This window comes from Pelodiscus sinensis, chromosome 3 (assembly GCF_052426305.1).
Source record: "Pelodiscus sinensis isolate ZL-2025 chromosome 3, ASM5242630v1, whole genome shotgun sequence".
NCBI classification, from domain to species: Eukaryota; Metazoa; Chordata; order Testudines; family Trionychidae; genus Pelodiscus; species Pelodiscus sinensis.
In genome coordinates this window covers 198,158,281-198,176,437 of record NC_143054.1, presented here as the reverse complement: position 1 = coordinate 198,176,437, position 18,157 = coordinate 198,158,281, and the positions used below count along the sequence as shown (strand labels likewise).

Sequence of the window (18,157 nt, the reverse complement as noted above, 5' to 3'; positions counted from 1 at the left end):
GAGGCTGCTCTAGCCCCAGAGGTCCCATAGTAGGCAGGGCTGTCCCGGCCCCCCACCATAGGCAGGGGCTGCTCCCTTGTCCACGGTGGGGGGAAGGGAGGGAGGCCTCCCCTTTACATCAGTAAACCAATTAAACATAATGTTTAACCTGTTAACCAATTAGATGCGATTTTACATCCCTAATGGGGAACCTCACTCATGGTGGTGAGTTGGCGCAAACAACGAGTAGAAGCATGGGGACAGGACAGAGCTCTTCACTTTTCACAACCCCCCCCCCCCCCCAAAGACAGCAGTACAACCAAGAGGTTACAACGTTATCTGCTTGTCAGTCCCTTCTTGAGTTTGGCAAGGGGTCCATGTGGAGCCGTTTCCATACAGAGACATCCCCTGAATCCACCTGAGAGATCTCAATGAAAAAAAGAAAACTTTTGTGGAAGTATCCTGCTTGCCAAGATTTCTAGGGATGGCAACCTAATTTCTTCTTCCACGGTAGACCACTTTCCCATGCCACTTAGGCTACGTCTACACTGCTGTGCTATTTCGGGAGACCGGAGGTCTCCCGAAATAGCTATTCCATGTCTTTGGAGTGTGTCCGTTTTTTCGAAACATAACAGGCTCGCTATTCCAACATCCCTGTAAACCTTATTCCACGAGGAGTAAAGGACATTTCAGGACAGCCATTTAGTTAGAAATAAGTGCTACGTAGATGTAAGCTCTCTCAAAATCCAGAAGCTGGGGAAGAAAGATGAATCGAACCAGGCAGAACTACCATGCCTATAAGGGATACTGGACATGAAAATGGACTGGACCTTGAAGCACAGATTGCAAGTAGACAGGAATGCGTCTCTTTAGTCGTGATCAGATTATTTTCTTTGTTTTGTTGTTTGGTTAAACTTCTCTGTGCCAAGTCCATGTGCCCCACCTCCATACACTGTATTTTAAGCCATATCCCAGAAATACAATTTCTCTGTGTTTTAATCTAGTCTTTTCCCAGTTGCTTTAACACCTAGCAACCAAGAATGCATTACGAAGTATACCTTTTTGTTTTGTTAATAAATTACCATTTTTAAGGCTATGATTTGATACTTGTGCCCTGGAAGGTAATAGGAGGTCTGCGTGTGCATGCCTGAGACAGAGACGTCAGCTATCAGAGATTGCAGGTTGTTTTCTTTTTTTCCTCAAGCTCTCTTGTGGTAAAAGAGCTTGGGGATACCCTCTGGAAAAAGTTCAAGTGATTTCCTTCCTGGGTCCAAGAAGGGGGTTTTCACTTGATGGTGGCACCCTCTCTCCCAAGGCCAGAGAATGTGAGACCTTGGGGAGTTTTTTTTTTTTAAAGCAGAAGCCTATCGAGGCAAGGTATTCATAAGATCTGCACTTGGAGTGCTACAGTGGGGAACAGTACTGACACCTGCTTACCCACCCGTCCAAATATTCCTTAAGGCACCGGGGGACACATCTCTAAACTCACCCCCACTCCACACCAAGAGATATTAAGGTCAGTCTCAGCTTCACACAGTGACCTGAGAGTACCGCTGTTAACGTGTGTAGCTAAAACGTAAAGGAACGTTCCTGCCCCTTCTATAAAGCCATAATATTTGCTTTTAACACACAGATCTTTGTAAAGAGTTTTCATTACTCAGCAGCACTATTGTTTGGAAAATTATTCACCTCTTTTCGTTTGCAACCTGTGCGGTAGAAGGCCGGCCAGCAGTGAAAGCACCCGTTTTGTTATTGTAGGCTGAGCACCCTGTGGGCTGTGTGCAGCCTACTAGTGTTCCACCTGCGACCCTCAGACCTCCCCCATCTGCACCCTATCCCCACACGGCTCTCGCGCATCAGAGCCCTGCACTTCCTACTCCTCCCCCACCCTCCCAGCATTTTCAGAGTGCCATGAATCACCTGATTCCCACTGTCCCCACTTTTCCTAAGGATGTAATTCACGAATCGAAGAGTCGATGCATTTTTGGGTGGCACTGCCCCTTCGAAATGCTGCTATGGGGTTTCAAACGGGCAGCGCTGCACAGCTGATCCCAGGCGCCATGCGGTGCTGGCTCTTTCAAATGCTGTGGTGGAGTTTCAAAGTGGCAGCGCCTCACGGAGCCCAGGCTCCATGCCATGCTGCCCCTTTGAAATGCGGCAGCGACGTTTCAAAGAGGCAACACTGCACAACTGATCCTGGGCTCTGTGTGGCGCTGCCGCTTTGAAGTACGCCTCTCTTTCCCCCCTCTCCTTATTGCCTCTATCTGATAGAGGCAGCGGGGAGGGGGGAGAGTGACTAGTCAACTGTTCAAGGCTAGTTAAGCTCTCAGAGGGAGCGGGAGAAGTGGGGATGGAGCGCGAATTAAGCAATTTGTGGTGCTCCAAAAGTAATGGGAAGGAGTGGGACAACATAAAAACGGCCGTACTGGGTCAGACCAAAGGTCCATCTAGCCCAGTATCCTGTCTGCCTACAGTGGCCAGCACCAGGTGCCCCAGAGAGGGTGGACCAAAGACAATGATCAAGCGATTTGTCTCCTGCCATCCCTCTCCAGCCTCTGACAAACAGAGGCCAAGGACACCATTTTATCCCCTGGCTAACAGCCTTTTATGGACCTAACCTCCATGAAATTATCTAGCTTCTCTTTAAACTCTGTTATAGCCCTAGCCTTCACAGCCTCCTCTGGCAAGGAGTTCCACAGGTTGACTACACGCTGTGTGAAGAAGAACTTTCTTTTATTAGTTTTAAACTAATAGAAGTAGGAAGTGTAAGGCCTCGGTGCAAGAGAGGTACATGTGGGAGGGGGCAGATGGGATCCGCAGGTAGAACCCCAGTGGTTCCACCTGCAAGAAAGGAGGGCCACTCATACGGCCCACTCACTATTCTTGGTTGCAACACAGGGATGGGCAGACCGTGAGAAATCACAGGATCGGCAATAAGCAGCATAATCATCTTAGATGTACCCCAAGCACCACACAACTCACAGGCCTCCAAACTGCAAGGCCAGGCGGAGCACAACAGACCATCGCGCACGACTGTGGCCTGCTCTGAACATGTTCTTTCAAAGCCTCCATGAGCCACATAGCTCCGAGTTGAGCTCTTCTGATACCCCTTGTGCCTCACTGTTCAAACGCCACCGCTGCTTTCCCTCCCGGCGGGAGCTTTTACCCCTTTTCTTCACAGACATTATGCCGATCACTCTAGGCAGCGACAGACCATTGGGATATTGTGACTCTCAAAATTGTTCTCACTGAGATCCACTGCCAGCACCCTTTCAGCCTACTGAAAGGGCATTTGACAGCCTTTCCTTGGCGCTCTCAAGATGGCCCGTATACAGCTTTGTAAGCCAGGGGAACAAAAAAGTAGGCTGCCCCTCCCCTTGGCATTTCAACATTGTCAGTGATAGTCTTCCAGTTGGGGGAAAAAGTGCTTGGTTGAAGTGTTCTGAACAGTCCTAACAAACCCATCACCCTATCCTCCACCTCTAACTGGAGTATTTCATTTTAAAATACAAGTGAAAAATCAGCGACCTAGCAGACTGATCTAAATAATGAGAATATAACACACTTAGATATCAAGTTTTCATGCCGATAAAGCACTAACAAAAATTAAACACTGAACACATCCCTGTAAACAAAAGTCACCCTTCCACAGTATTTTTTGCTACTCGATATTATTAGTACAATCTATTCCCAGCTCATGCAACCTTCAGCTTGTTTTGTTCTCAGAGCACGAAACTAGTTATTAACTATCATTGCTACAATCCCCAATATGTCTAATCTCTTGCCAATCTGACATCTCAATTATCAAAAGATTTAAATCAGATATAGATTACTTTAATTATAATGCACTTCATGTAACATCACTACAATCCACACAGAAGACCGACAATTCTGTATCTTGCAAATTCTTAGGAGCGTTCTGCATTCTTTCCCCTTTGCAAATGATCAAAGGATGGAACAATTTGTTTTACCAGCCCTTGCATTACTATATTCTTCAATTCAAAGGAAAAGCTTGATATATAGTTTAATAAAATCACCATCAATATTCTTACAACAGTGAAATACCCTTTGAATATTTACAGTGCTGGACACAAATTGAGGATTTACTCAAATGCTTTACACCCTTAGAAATAATCCTCTGCCTTTCGACAGCTATAAGAAAATATTAAAATGACTTATTGATGTTGTGATCAAGTGGACATTTTCTATAATATTTTATGAATCTTAAATGTGCCTCAGTTCTCTCTGTATTTTGCCTGGCTTGCCAGGCAGGAAAAAAGATTAAGTTTGCCCTTAGCACAGGCTAAGCAGACACTGAGGGGAAGGTGGGTATTGCCTGGCTGGGTCATTAAAAAGGACTGGCAGAGGCAAACCCCGTATCAACAGAAAAGCTGAGAAGACAGTGAGAGGAAAACCCAATCACTCGGACACTGAGGGTACGTCTACACAGCTCTCATCTCGAAATAGCTAATTTCTATACAGCACCACTCTTCAAAATAAGGCGCTATTCCAAAACGTCCCTTAAACCTAGCGAAGTTGAGTTTTACAGGGACGCCGGAATAACGAGCCCGGTATATTTCGATATAACAGGTTTGCTCCTAAGACACGGAATGGCTATTTTGGGATCCTGGAGGTATCCCAAAATAGCTCAGCTCTGCAGATGTAGCCTGACATACCAAAGGACCTGGGGGAGATGAATTTCTTTACCTCTCAGCAGGGCAAAGACCCCTGACCCCCCTGCGATTGGAAAGTGTGATGGACAAGAACCAGTTTCCAGAGGAAGCCTGGAGATTCTTACATCTAGGAACAGACTAAGAACATAAGAATGGCCATACAGGGTCAGAACAACGGTCCATCGAGCTCAATATACTGTCTGCCAACAGTGGCCAATACCAGATGCCTCAGAAGGAGGGATCATGTGATCCCTCCCCTCTCACCCACCTCCAGACAAACAGAGACTAGGGACACCATTCCTACACATCCTGGCTAATAGCCATTGATAGACCTAATCTCCATAAATCTATCTAGCACTTTTTTGAACCCTGTTAAGTCCTAGCCTTCTCCACATCCTCTGGGGCAAGGAGTTCCACAGGTTGACTGTGCACTGAGTGAAGAAAAATGTCCTCTCTTTTTTTTTTTTGTTTTAAACCTGCTGCTTATTCATCTCATTTGGTGACCCCTGGTTCTTATATTGTGGGAATAAGTAAATCACTTTTCCTTATTCACTTTCTCCACACCAGTCATGATTTTATAGACCTCTATCACATCCCCCCTTTGTGTCATCCAACCACGGCTGAAAACAGAGCTTCATTTCAGCTTGGCTGAGGCTCTGGGTTAACCAGAATGGACCGTGCTTTAACCATCAATTCTTTGTGCTAACCTAAGGATTTCCTATGCTGTGTCCAACTAATAAATCCTGCCTTTTTGAAAAGCTGTGTCACTGTAAATATTAGGCAAGAGGTGCATCAATCCCTGAAGGGAATACAAGTCTCTACCTACCATTCCCATCAGCTGGACTCACTGAACAAAGAGCAGTGTGAAGGACAAGGGCTGAAGCCCACAGATTGATTTTCAGGAGATGGTGAGGCCTACCCTGAAGGAGAAGAGAGACCCCTGGACAGTCTGGCTCAATGAAGAGGTTCCTCAAGCTACTATTGCAAAGCTGGGCAATCCAATGGTTCCACGACAGAGTACAACCACTATCCACTGAAAGACAGATGGACTGCACACATGAAAGAAAGGTTTCTCAGAATAAAAATGTATTGAAGTACCTGATAATAGTATCTGAGAACCCAGCAAAGGCCTTCAACATAAGATCGTACAACTTTATGGCGGAATTTCTCATCAGTCACATCAACATCAAATTTGTTCTTATAGTACCGCTGTTTCCAACCAGATTCCCATAACCTACACAAGAAGCACAATTAGATTTCAATTTTCATTTTACAGATTTAAATAGCTTTCGTTGCAAAACAAGCGATAAGGCAAAACTATCTTCACTTGAGGGAAATGGTATTAAGACCATCTCCTCTCAAGAGCGATTACCAACTGAAAGTCACTTACAGCCTAAATTACCATTTTGTTTTTACCACATCTCCCACTAATTTACACCTGGGCTTGGAGAAGGTGGGCAGGGAAGCGAGACCCAAAAGCCAGAAGCATGAACACACCGGCCAGGGGCTGAGATGAAAGTTATGATAGGGGAAACCAAACCTGAAGGTTAAGGAGCAACTTCCAGAGAAGCAGGTTAGTCCTTATTCTCTGGTGCTCAGACAGTCATACAGGTAGCATTTATATTGTGTGGATGTGGCCCACATAACACAGAGCTCCACATGCGGCCCACAATGGTAAATAGTTTGAGAACCACTGTTCCCTACTATTTTCAGTCTTTACAATGGAGCAAGTGATGCTATGATTTCCAAATGTAAATACTCCCCGTTTATTGTGCAGCAAAATTTTTGCCTTCATTAATTTTTGGTTTCAGTTTAACTAGCAGTTTGTATTTTCATTTGGACTAGTTCAAAGTTGAGAAACCAAGTGGCAGCTGATAAAGCAGGCAAGCCGCCTGTGGGGGAGAAAAAAGGTGAGAGGATGAAATCTGCTAATTCTGAAAGCCTGCAGGAAAGGGGGGGAGGGGCAATTTTCAAAGGTATTTAGGCATATAAACATGTAGATAGGAGCTACTGAAAACTGCACAAGGAGCCTAATTTTCAATGAGAATTAAGCATATAAAATGCCTAAGAAATTTTAATAAACCTAGGCATCTATTTTTAGACACCAAAATATCTTTGGAAGTCTAGCCTACAGGCTAGGCTATTCCCTAACTATAGTTAATGGTTCATATCATTAATGATTTAATAATCAGTTTTAAATGCTAAATTATTAGGTAAACCTTCTTTGTTTCTGTATTCAGCATATTTAAAGTAGTTTTATTTAATTAAAACAATCCTACAAATGTTAAAGTGTTTGCCTTTTTAATTGAAGTCTTATTTTCGTCCAAATGTGGCTTGCACGAATCACAAGTAAAATGACAATCTAGTAGATAAGAAATTGATCAAACTTTTCTAAAATAAAAATGTGAAAATTATGAATAAATGTATGTTGAGCTATGTAATTGCTTAAATAAATATATATAAACAGTGTGTCCTGGTTAGCAAAAAAACAATTTAGTGTAATGGTTATATTTGGTTAATGTAAATATTAAAACACATTTATTTGCACCAAAGGAGAGTAAACCTATCATTAGGAAAATTAATAAGTATAAATGCAAAAATATCACAATTATTTAAATCAAGGTTTTCTGCTTGCTGATTTACACTTTGTTGTGAATGCATAGGAAAGAAAAGAAAGAACAATTTGGCATAAGATCAAAGGACATCAATCAAATATGGAATGTAAGATGCAGTGATGAATTTATCATCCAAACTTCACACGTTTAAGATATTTATGTGCTAGACAAACTTTTCTTACTCTCTGTACCTAGGTTTTTCTTCCCCACAAGGAATAAATAAAAATAATCATCCCAGCTGATACATTTCTCGGGAAGCTATTCGAAACAGGGAATGAAGTGACAGTGGACTTATCTAGCCTTTCATTATTTGAGTTATGAGTGAGTTGGCTAAACTCACCTTCATCTTATTCCTATCCCTTATTTACTGAATCAAAAGACATCTTGCTCATAGCTAAGATACACAGCCAGTATAAATATTTTAAAGAGACATTCTGGTAATAGATATCAAGCTACACACCCTCCTATAACTGAACTTTATGGGTTAAATAGCTCAAAAATTCAGCTGCAAAACAGTGGCATTCAGCTCACATAATCAAAGCTAAACACTGAATGTCTAGCCAATTTAGCGCTTGGTCTCAAAGGGAGTAGTAGCTTGGAGGACAAAAACCTGTATGCATACTAATCTAGATACTTAGATTTAACAGCTATAGCTTACTCCTCTCACTGGAATTTACTGAATATTCTAACCCTCCACATTAATTACTCGTGGATAAAAAGATCATAGGAAAGCATCTGAAGGCACTGCTGCTCTAAGCTAAATGGCATTAATTAGGCTGCATCTACTTCAGCAATTTGCTAACAAAGTGCTACAAAAAAAATGGCTTCACCTGATATTATCCTCTGGCTCAGGTTCACTGTCACTGTCTTCCGCTTTTCGCTTAATTCCTCCTGCTGGGGATGGGGTGCCATCAGATGTGAAACTAGTATTAGGAGACGCTGAAGGAGTCTAGGGATATAATCATACATAAACACAGGAAAAAGGAGGTTTATTATGCATTTCGTATTCAAATTAAAATGAGTGGTTTTGTATGCAAAATTAAGAAAGTTCATTTGTTATTTTGACTTTGTTTTTTTTTAAATGACATACTAAACAATCCTAAAACATTTTATGCCAGTGGATATCCCGATCAGGTTTTGTAATAGGAATCAAACATTGGAATGTAAAAACAAATGCCATGAGATCCTGAGACAAAACACAAAAGGTTTGGTATAGTCCAGTCTAACCAACAGTAGGAATAAAGAAACAATTGTATACAAGGCTTGTCTTAGGATTTCTGTTCATGATGGCATCAAAACAGGTCACATGGGCAGGCTATTGCATAAAGATGACTTTGAATTCAGAACTGACAGCCAAATTTAGAATATTCCTGCAAATTGTCATTAGCCTCTATTCAAATAAGTATCTTAATATTTTTAACATGGATGAAAGTTTTAGATCATTGTTAGAAGATATGTAAGGTAAATAAAACTTAAACATTGAAGGCTGTGACAAACTGACAAAAGCTAGAAGTTATTGAGGATTTCACTGGAATTAATTTGTATCCACCTTTTTCTTTAAACTACAAAATTTCAGGAGTAAAGAGAAGTAAATTAAAACGAAAAGCTTTTACTGTACTTACTGGATAAAATACTTACTAGCAAATGGAGAATTGTTTAGTGAAATGTTTTTATCCATCCAAGCAATAAATGTACAAGCAAAAGGAGAATCCTAATTATACTTTTCATAGTACAGGCTGAACCTCTCCACTTTGGCACGCTCTGGTCTGGCAACATCCATGGTCTGACATGATTTTATAGTTAGCTTGATTTCCACTTTTCGTGGGTGTGGTCAAGTTTCCACGATCTCATAAAGTTTGTTTACAGCCACCAGTCCTGGCTCTCACCTTCGGTGCTGTTACTTAGCTCTAATTTACCCCTAAATGTCTTTTAAGAGCCCAGGAAGCAGTGGTAGTGTTGGTAATGCTGCTAGATAATACTGATCTCCTGTGGGTCAAATTGTCTGGTTCAGCACCAGTCAGATCCCGAGGGTGCTGGACCAGAGAGGTTCAATCTGTAGTGACTGCTAAGTAGTTAAGTTTGGCTAAATGTTTTTAAGATAACCATCTCTAGTTTTCAGTGTCTCTGCTTTCCAAAAATTTGCTGGCAAGTATGGGAAATTTTTAACTAGATAAAAATCTTTAGAAAGTATAAATAAATTGTAGTTCAGTCTTTAATTTTATATATATTGGGGGCTGCAGTAGATTTTTGTCCAGAACACCTACAAGTGGGGGCTTTGTAAAATATTAGGGTTTGATGGAGCTGCTCTACTTCACCTTGTAATTCTGAGTGGAACTCATAATAACCAAGACCTAGCCTAAGGAAAGACACCCCACACCCTCGTACTAACTGAAGCTGTCTGGTGAAAACACCAGATATTCTCTGCATTACAGAACACTGATTTCTGAATGGCACAATAGCTGAAACAGAATGCAGAAAGTTAAAAATGGGACACTGTAAAGCTAGCTACTACAAAAACTGGTTGGAAATTGGCCAAGTGCCAAGGCCCTAGGCAGGGGAGAATAATTTGCACAAATATAGTAGATATTTCTTACCAGTAGTGCTGAAAAGGAAGATACCTGTACATAATGGAGAGCTTCCTGACTTAGCCGCATGGTAAGTATGGATATCATCTAAGGTACACTGTATGAAACAGAGCTTAACAGCTTATGTATGTGCAAAGGGTCATTTGGCATGGAACACTGGCAAGCAACATTAAAAATACTGTTGGGAGACTTCTCTTTGTTTACACATGCACTAAGACTGAAAATAAGATGAAAAGTGCACCAATTGATATTTAAACTGCACTTTTTCCTACAACTTCACAGGTATAACCACTTCGAGCACAAGGGAAAAGAAAACTAAAAACACTCTCTCTGCTGGAGAACATCCCACTCCAAACCAAATAATCCCACAAAAAGGAACAGTCTACAGAACTGTTCCAAGAGACAGTAACTACCTATTTTTCAGCCAGCCTGAATGCTATCTCCATCTGTTGGAGACAGGAAGAGAACTGAGCATATTCAGCTGAGACAGACATTTTACAGCAGTAAGCGTATATGTAGACTACAGGCTTTTGTCGACAGAAGCTTTGTCGACAAAAGCTTTGTCGACAAAGAGCGTCTAGACTACATCCAGTTCTGTTGACAAAGCACTTTTTCCGGATGGGAAAAATTACAGAAACACTGTGTTCCACTGGTCTTGGGAGACAGATGGTATCTTCATAAGACTTGAGCTTCAGTCAGTGCAAGGTTATAGGCATCTTTCCTGCAGTTAGATTTTGGTTATGATTAATTCCTCTTGTAATTATAAGGTGAAATAGGACAATTCCATCAAACCCTTACTATTTTACAAAGTCCTCACTCTTTTTAAAGACGTTCTAGACAAACTGAACTATCAGATTTCTGATTAAAAAGAGACTTAGGCATGGAGGAGTTAGTTTGTTCTCTCTCTCTCACGCACACGCACGCACACGCACACAGTCACTCTGCCAGCTCAGAAGAACAGAGACCTAAAAGCTTCAGTTTATATGATTTAATGGCAAACAAAAACCCTTCATAACTGCAGATGTAAAGTTTCCTCGTGACCACTCATACCCTTCCAGAACGTTGTCAGCAAAACTCAAAACTTCAAAAACTCCAGGAAATACAGAGTGTGTAAATTGCACACTCATGTAACCTTAACTCTGCCCCTCTGGAGGTGGCGCAAGCCACTGGGAATTATCTTCATTCACTGCAGCTACATTCAATGTGAGTTGCAGCTGTATTAAAAGATGGAAGCAACAGGTGGGGAAGACGGACAGAAATATGTTGTGAACTGAGAAGAGGAGATTTGGCTGAGGCGTGTCATTGAGGGGTAAGGATATGAGGAGATAAGAGTTTGCACCCATTCCATAGGTGCACGTGAAGGAAAGAGAAGCATATGTATCTTGAAGAGCTATTACAAAATTGTATCCGTTGTCTCAAGCAAGGTACCAGGGAGGGGATGTTTCTATAGGAATTGTCAACAGCAAGGTGGGATGAGAGACCAGTGTGCGGATTCTATGATGGCTAAGAGGGAAGTAGAGGTTTAGAAGTTGTCCCATGAATAAGCAGAATGACGCAGGGGAGATGGGTCAGGTTCAAAAGGACAACGGCTTAACACCATCAGCTGTCCAGATGATGCTCCCGTAAACCCCTGTCTGCACATGCTCACTGAATCCATCAAGCTTGTGAATATGCACATGAGCCTTAGCCTGGAACTGTGTTAGCCTCGAGCATCTGAGACTCTGGTATAATCTGAGCTCTCGTGTGATTGCTATGTGTGAGGGGGGGAGGGAGGAGGAGAAGTTACCAGAACATGCCAACTTCAAGAAGAAATGTTTTCCAGGGACTCGAGAATCCCTTAGTCAAATGGCTCCAAATTTGGACCACTCTGTGTCTCTATGCAACAAATTTCAAGGGCTATCTGATTCAATGCTTTACAAGTGGTCTATAGAGTGACCTTCTATAAACCTCAAAAACAACCAAAAATAATTGCTGCGGAGGAGATATTCCGACAATGATGTATTGCTAACTAGAGATTGTAAAGACCTACTGGGCTGGTATTTTACAGGTCACACACCATAGCACTAGTAAGAATGGAAAGATTAGCAAAATGAATAATTTTTGAAAAATATTAACCCCAATTCAGTTGCTTATAGGATGATCTTATTTGTCCTCTATTTCTTCACAGGGCAAGTTCTTAAACCCCATGCTCACAACAGCCTCAACTCTATAATCTTACCTAAGGATGCAAGTTTGCTTAAACATGTTTATTTCTGATTTGCAGGACAGTTTCCAGAAATATTTAAAATCACAGATATTTGAAATATTAAAATGAACAAAGCTTAAGTAGTCTTGGCAAAGTGATGAAGAACAATTTAATGTAATGTTTTTAAAGAACGTGAAAGTGCAATGATTAAGTGTTTGGAAGTAAACTGCAATACATGTGTACTCATTTTTTTCCTTCTTATATTTGCAACTAAAATCTGAACATCCACTCACCGTATTCTGTTTGTCCTGCATTCTCATTTCATAGGCGGCCTGCCTCGGGTTACTGATCGCCTGAGGACTAGATCTATTTCCTCTCCCCAAAGCTTGAGGCGAAAACTGGCCACCAGGAATAAAAGACGGCTGATCCCTCTACAAAAGCAAGCAAATATACACATGGTGATACAAGTCTCATATTAGATATTACAAGAATAAAAACTAGCACATATAGTTGATATTCCTTTTGAGTTCCTAGATTATCAGTTGCTAGAATAAAATGAGCAAAATTCGATCACAATTATGTATTCAATTAATCTTAGAACAAATGTTTAAACAAGATCTTATATATGTAAAATATACCCTAGGATAACATGACTCTTACAATTTAAAGCCCTTCTATTTTTCAAGAGGTTTTATTAAATGCTCTCTCAAAAAGTAATATTTTTATACTAAGTTCCAGAAACTTGACGAAAAAAAATATGATTTTAATTGAAGAAACTCCATCTAGAATTAGAGTGAAAGATTTACATTTCAAGAAAGATAAAAAACCACTTTCTTGCACTCTGATCTCCATACTCCGCTCATCCTTATTTTAAACTCTAGATTTGATATGCACATTACACTCAATAAAAAGGGGCTCTATAAAAGTCTGAAAATCTTTGGTTAACTAAACTGAAGAGGATCCTATGACCCTCCTCCCTAGAGGCACAGGGATTCTAGATATGCAGGGAAGTTGAGACATCAAGCTCTGGGAAATGGCTGAGGCTTTCTGACATTAGAAATACTGGATAGCTACATAATTTAGAAGCCAAGGATGCCAATGAATTGAGGCCCTGTTCAGTGTCTTGAATCATTAGGTCACATTGTAAAGAAGCTACACCTATTTAAATGAGATATTTAGTAACATGCTTAGTACACAAATCCTAAATTCAAATGATCGTGCCAAAACTCTATCCTAAATACATAGGAAGGACATTTAGTACAAAAAATGTAAATGAAATGCAATTTTAAGGATGTGTCCTGACAAATGCATGTTACGGCTGTCACAACAATCAACAATTTGCCTTTATGAATGTGGTATTTTGCATTACTGTGAATAAATCTGCACATACATTTTTATCACAATGTGACTGAGTAAAACTTGCAGAGGAAACCTTGATGTGAAGCATTGACTTGCCAGTTTAAAGGTTCATGGTTGATTTAGCATTAACTGTTTAGTAAACTGACAACAGAAAATTAAACTTCAGCAGGCACTCAATAAAGAGGATCATCTTCTGTCCTCTCTGTTGATTGTTGGCACTTACTGTAACACAATGGCACAAACCCTCTGAGCAACTAATACTGTAAAGTATCTGATATCGTAGTCACATGCAGATGTACCTATATGCCAAAAGCCCCAATTTATTGTTATGCCTGAGGAACTTAAATTTTTCTCCCCTCTTTTAAATAGGTTTAAATGTAAACCTATGCGATTTTCCTATTAAAGGCTGCAATTTAAAAAACAACGTTTTTCTTAAAACAGACAGTTCACAGTAAGGCAAAAGCTATGCAATTTGTCACTGTAATTTTATCTAATTTACTGAAATGAGGCTAAGCCTGTGTATCACAATATAAAAATGCCTGTTATCATGAGTTCTTAAACTTACCTTCATTCTTTTCCTTTTTTCTTTTTGTCGCCTTTTGAAGTTCTCCTAAAACAAGAGTCAAGACAATTGAAGTAACCCAGTCTCACAGACCCTCCATTAACCACCACACAAAGAAAGATAAAGTAGCAAGTCTGAATAGGCGTCATGGCTACTGATCTAGGAGGCATGCAGAACTGAACTTTGCCCCAATCCCATCTAAGATTACTGGTCGGTGGCTGTCCTAAGCTACACTAGCAGCCTATGGGAAACACTTCCCAAAATCGAAGGGTTTTCAATACAGCTCATAATACTCAGAAAATTCCATTGCAATAACAAGGCCTTCAAGCCCACATGTGAGTATGCTGAAACAGTTTTGACAACCTGTCCACTTAGGTGTAGATAGTACAGAAATCTAGGTGCGACTATTAACAGCCTAGACAAGTTTCACAGTTCCTACGGGCTCAAAAAATTCCTGCCCTTCATTTTTATTTTAAGATCCTGGATCTTGCTCCAAATCCTGTTCTTCCACAAGTGTCAAGTTTGCTTCTGTAGTCTGGCACAGGATAGAGAGAATTATTGATTGTGACTATGACAGACAGTACATCCTGCCAACAATGTTTTTCTCACTGGATACTCCACACAGCTTTGTTCTCCTAAGAGAGTGGTTTTATACTCTCTTTTTTTATGAATAAACTATTTTAGAATCATTTTGCTTTCTATTTTCTAGCAAAATACCCCACAAGCTAGCAAAATGCTGCAATATAGCGAGTTGTTATTGTTGACCATTTTAAGAAGTTTAATTTGTTTAAACTTGGGCTTGTTTAGTTTGGAAAAGAGAAGACAGAGGGGACATGATAGCGGTTTTCAGGTATCTAAAAGGGTTTCACAAGGAGGAGGGAGAAAAATTGGTCTCCTGGGTCTCTGAGGATAGAACAAGAAGCAATGGGCTTAAACTGCAGCAAAGGAGATTTAGGTTGGACATTAGGAAAACCTTCCTAGCTTTCAGAGTGGTTAAACACTGGAATAAGTTGCCTTGGGAAGTTGTGGAATCTCCATCTGTGGAGATACTTAAGAGTAGGTTAAATAAATGTCTATCACGGATGGTCAGACAGTAGTGAGTCCTGCCATGAGGGCAGGGGACTGGACTCTATGAAACAGTTGAAGGATTCCTTTGGGGAAAAAAAGGAACACTGTAGTATTCTCTGCTTTCTCTTCAGATCATATAAATCTTTTACCTTTTACTGATTACAACATGAACATATTGCATTTCTCTAGAATTTAACTAAATTCAATACAACATGCAAAGTGGCCAACACCACATTTAGCAAAAAATTTGCCCCCCCCCCCATCTATCTGCTGGAAGAAAATACAACGGAAAAGCCATAAAAACAAAGAAGCTTTAAACAAGTCATATAGCCAATGGGACTGAACAAATGCAATTTTTTTTTATTCTAAAAGCATGAACTATGAACACTTACAGCATACGAAAATAGTCACTGGTATATTAAATTCAGAAGGACCCTTCAGTGTAACTAGCATGGTTGACAAAGCAGAAAAGTGAACACATGGTCACTTCTAGCCAGCTTTACATAGAACTAAGTGCTCTGAGTCAAGGACATCTTTACATTTGTGCTCTGTACTACGCCAAGCTCATTCCCCACACTGAAGCAATGAATTAATTATGTAGGGCTTGAAAAAATCCACTCACCTACTGGCCATTGGCAAGAAAAAAGCATATTTTTCAAAAAGAAGAAATTTCAAACCATTATGTTTGAAAAAGAACTAAATATGAACTGAAAAATATCCAATGGAGTGAAATCTTTTCCTTTTAGATAACTCCAGTGCCGGTTGAAGCTCAGGACTTTCCAATGTTCCTGTGGTGTGAAAACTGACCAGGGCTGTCTGTGTTCAAAGGTGCTACTCACTAACAAAAATCACATCAGTTTAAACAAAATGTTGCTTGGGTAGTGGAAGACACAAACGAAGGCCACAGAATTATTCACAAGGAGGGACGATCCAGTCGAGACGGGGGAGGTGGGAAAGGGAGTTGTGTGTGAAGAGACTAGCCTGATTTCATTATCAGCACTCCCTGTATCACTGTACAATACAATGAACATCTTAAAAGAGGCAACAGTGTTGCTGGCAGATCAAAGGCCAACCCATGCCAAATGCTCCCAAGGCATACTAAACACTGACAGATGCACAACTGGAAACCAGCCGGGTTCGCTTTGCTAGTGTTGTTAAAACTGATAAAGCGTTAAATGTTTAGATTTTATGAAATGCATGTAGGATGCTTCTAACACGGGTAACATCTTATACAAGTAATATTGAAGTGTTTTCTCTTCTACTGTAACATGGTTTATTATAACTACACAACCCCACAGTAAGGGGAGAAACATTACCACGTACGAAATACTAAAAATGTACTCTCAGAGGTGTCATCACCCCCCGCCCCAATAAATGGTGGCTTGTACCAGATAAACCACTGTGGAATATCAATGGACAAAATGCTTGGTCAATTGTTTCCCGCATATCCATGGCACGGATACGTGCCCAATCTCTCATCCCACCACAATTTGAGCTTGGGGGAAGGGCACAACCATCCAGTCAAGAGGGAACTGTTATCACTAAGGTGCTTGGAATTCAGAGAGAGGAAATTTTCTAAGCATAAACAAGGAATCCTCAAGCTGCTTAGTTTGGGCCCGCTCTAAAGACATGGCATAGCAGCTATTACCTTTCGAAACTTAGCGCTCATTTGTGCATGTTTACTCGTGTTAATCTTATCAATAATTCATTTATTTTGTTAGTTAGTGACTGTTTAGTTAGAATTATAGGATTGGCTAAAAGGGCTGTTTTACACATACAGAATGGGAAGCGACTGTCTAGGAAGGAGTACTGCTGAAAGATTTAGGAGTCGTAGGGGAGGACAAGTTAAACATGAGTCAACCGTGTGACACTGTTTCAAAAAAAGCAAACATGATTCTGGGATGCATTAATAGGAGTGTTGGGAGCAAAACACTTGTTGTGAGCAAGTCATTCTTCCGCTTTACTCTGCACTGATTAGGCCTCCATTGGAGTACCGTGTCCAGTTCTGGTCACCGCGTTTTAAGAAAGATGTGGAAAAATTGGAGAAGCTCCAGAGAAGAGCAACAAAAATGATTAAAGGTCTAGAAAACACGAGCTATGAGGGGAAACTGAAAGAACTGGGCTTGTTTAGTTTAGAAAAGAGAAGACAGAGGGGACATGATAGCGGGTTTCAAGCATCTAAAAGGGTGTCAAAAGGAGGAGGGAGAAAAATTGTTCTCCTTGGCCTCTGAGGATAGGACAAGAAGCAATGGACTTAAATTATATCAAGGGAGGTTTAGGTTGGACATCAGGAAAAACTTCCTACCTGTCAGGGTGGTTAAACCCTGTAATAAGTTTCTCAGGGAAGTTGTGGAAACTCCATTACTGGAGATTTTTAAGAGTAGGTTATACACACACTTGTCAGGGATGATCTAGAGAGACTGCTTGGTCCTGCCGTGAGGGCAGGAGACTGGACCCGATGACCTCTTGAGGTCCCTTCCAGTTCTAGTGTTCTATGAAATCTGAGGTACGGGTGACCTGGGCTCCTTTGAGACAGGGGCTGTGTCCAGACTCCATGCCTCCGTCGACGGAGGCATGTAGATTAGCCAGCTCGGAAGAGGGAAATGAAGCCGCGATTAAAATAATCGCGGCTTCATTTAAATTTAAATGGCTGCCCCGATCTGCCGATCAGCTGTTTGTCGGCAGATCGGGAGAGTCTGGACGCGATGCCCCGACAAAGAAGCCTTTCTTCATCGACACAGGTAAACCTGGTTTCACGAGGCTTACCTGTGTCGATGAAGAAAGGCTTCTTTGTCGGGGCATCGCGTCCAGACTCTCCCGATCTGCCGACAAACAGCTGATCGGCAGATCGGGGCAGCCATTTAAATTTAAATGAAGCCGCGATTATTTTAATCGCGGCTTCATTTCCCTCTTCCGAGCTGGCTAATCTACATGCCTCCGTCGACGGAGGCATGGAGTCTGGACACAGCCTGGGAGTAACCTGAATATTGCCATGATGCTTGGTATAGGGACAGCTATCAATGGTAAGCTTACCTAGGGCGCAAGACAGATCAGAGTACTCAAGGGGCTGTCGGTGACTGCGCGTTACAGTTGTTTAGGAGTTCACACTTGCTAATTGGCTAGTAAAATCT

General features: G+C 41.1%; 1 protein-coding gene across 1 annotated transcript in view; it reads right to left on the bottom strand.

The window, feature by feature from the left end:
- Nucleotides 1–18,157, bottom strand: part of XRN2 (5'-3' exoribonuclease 2) — a 96,631-nt gene that overhangs the window by 50,303 nt on the left and 28,171 nt on the right. Inside the window, exons 14-17 of the mRNA XM_075925794.2 lie at nt 13,962–14,006; nt 12,331–12,468; nt 8,098–8,216; nt 5,751–5,886 (exon numbers count right to left, since the gene is read on the bottom strand). Coding sequence (XP_075781909.1) covers nt 5,751–5,886; nt 8,098–8,216; nt 12,331–12,468; nt 13,962–14,006 — 438 coding nt within the window. The remainder of the gene's footprint in view (nt 1–5,750; nt 5,887–8,097; nt 8,217–12,330; nt 12,469–13,961; nt 14,007–18,157) is intronic.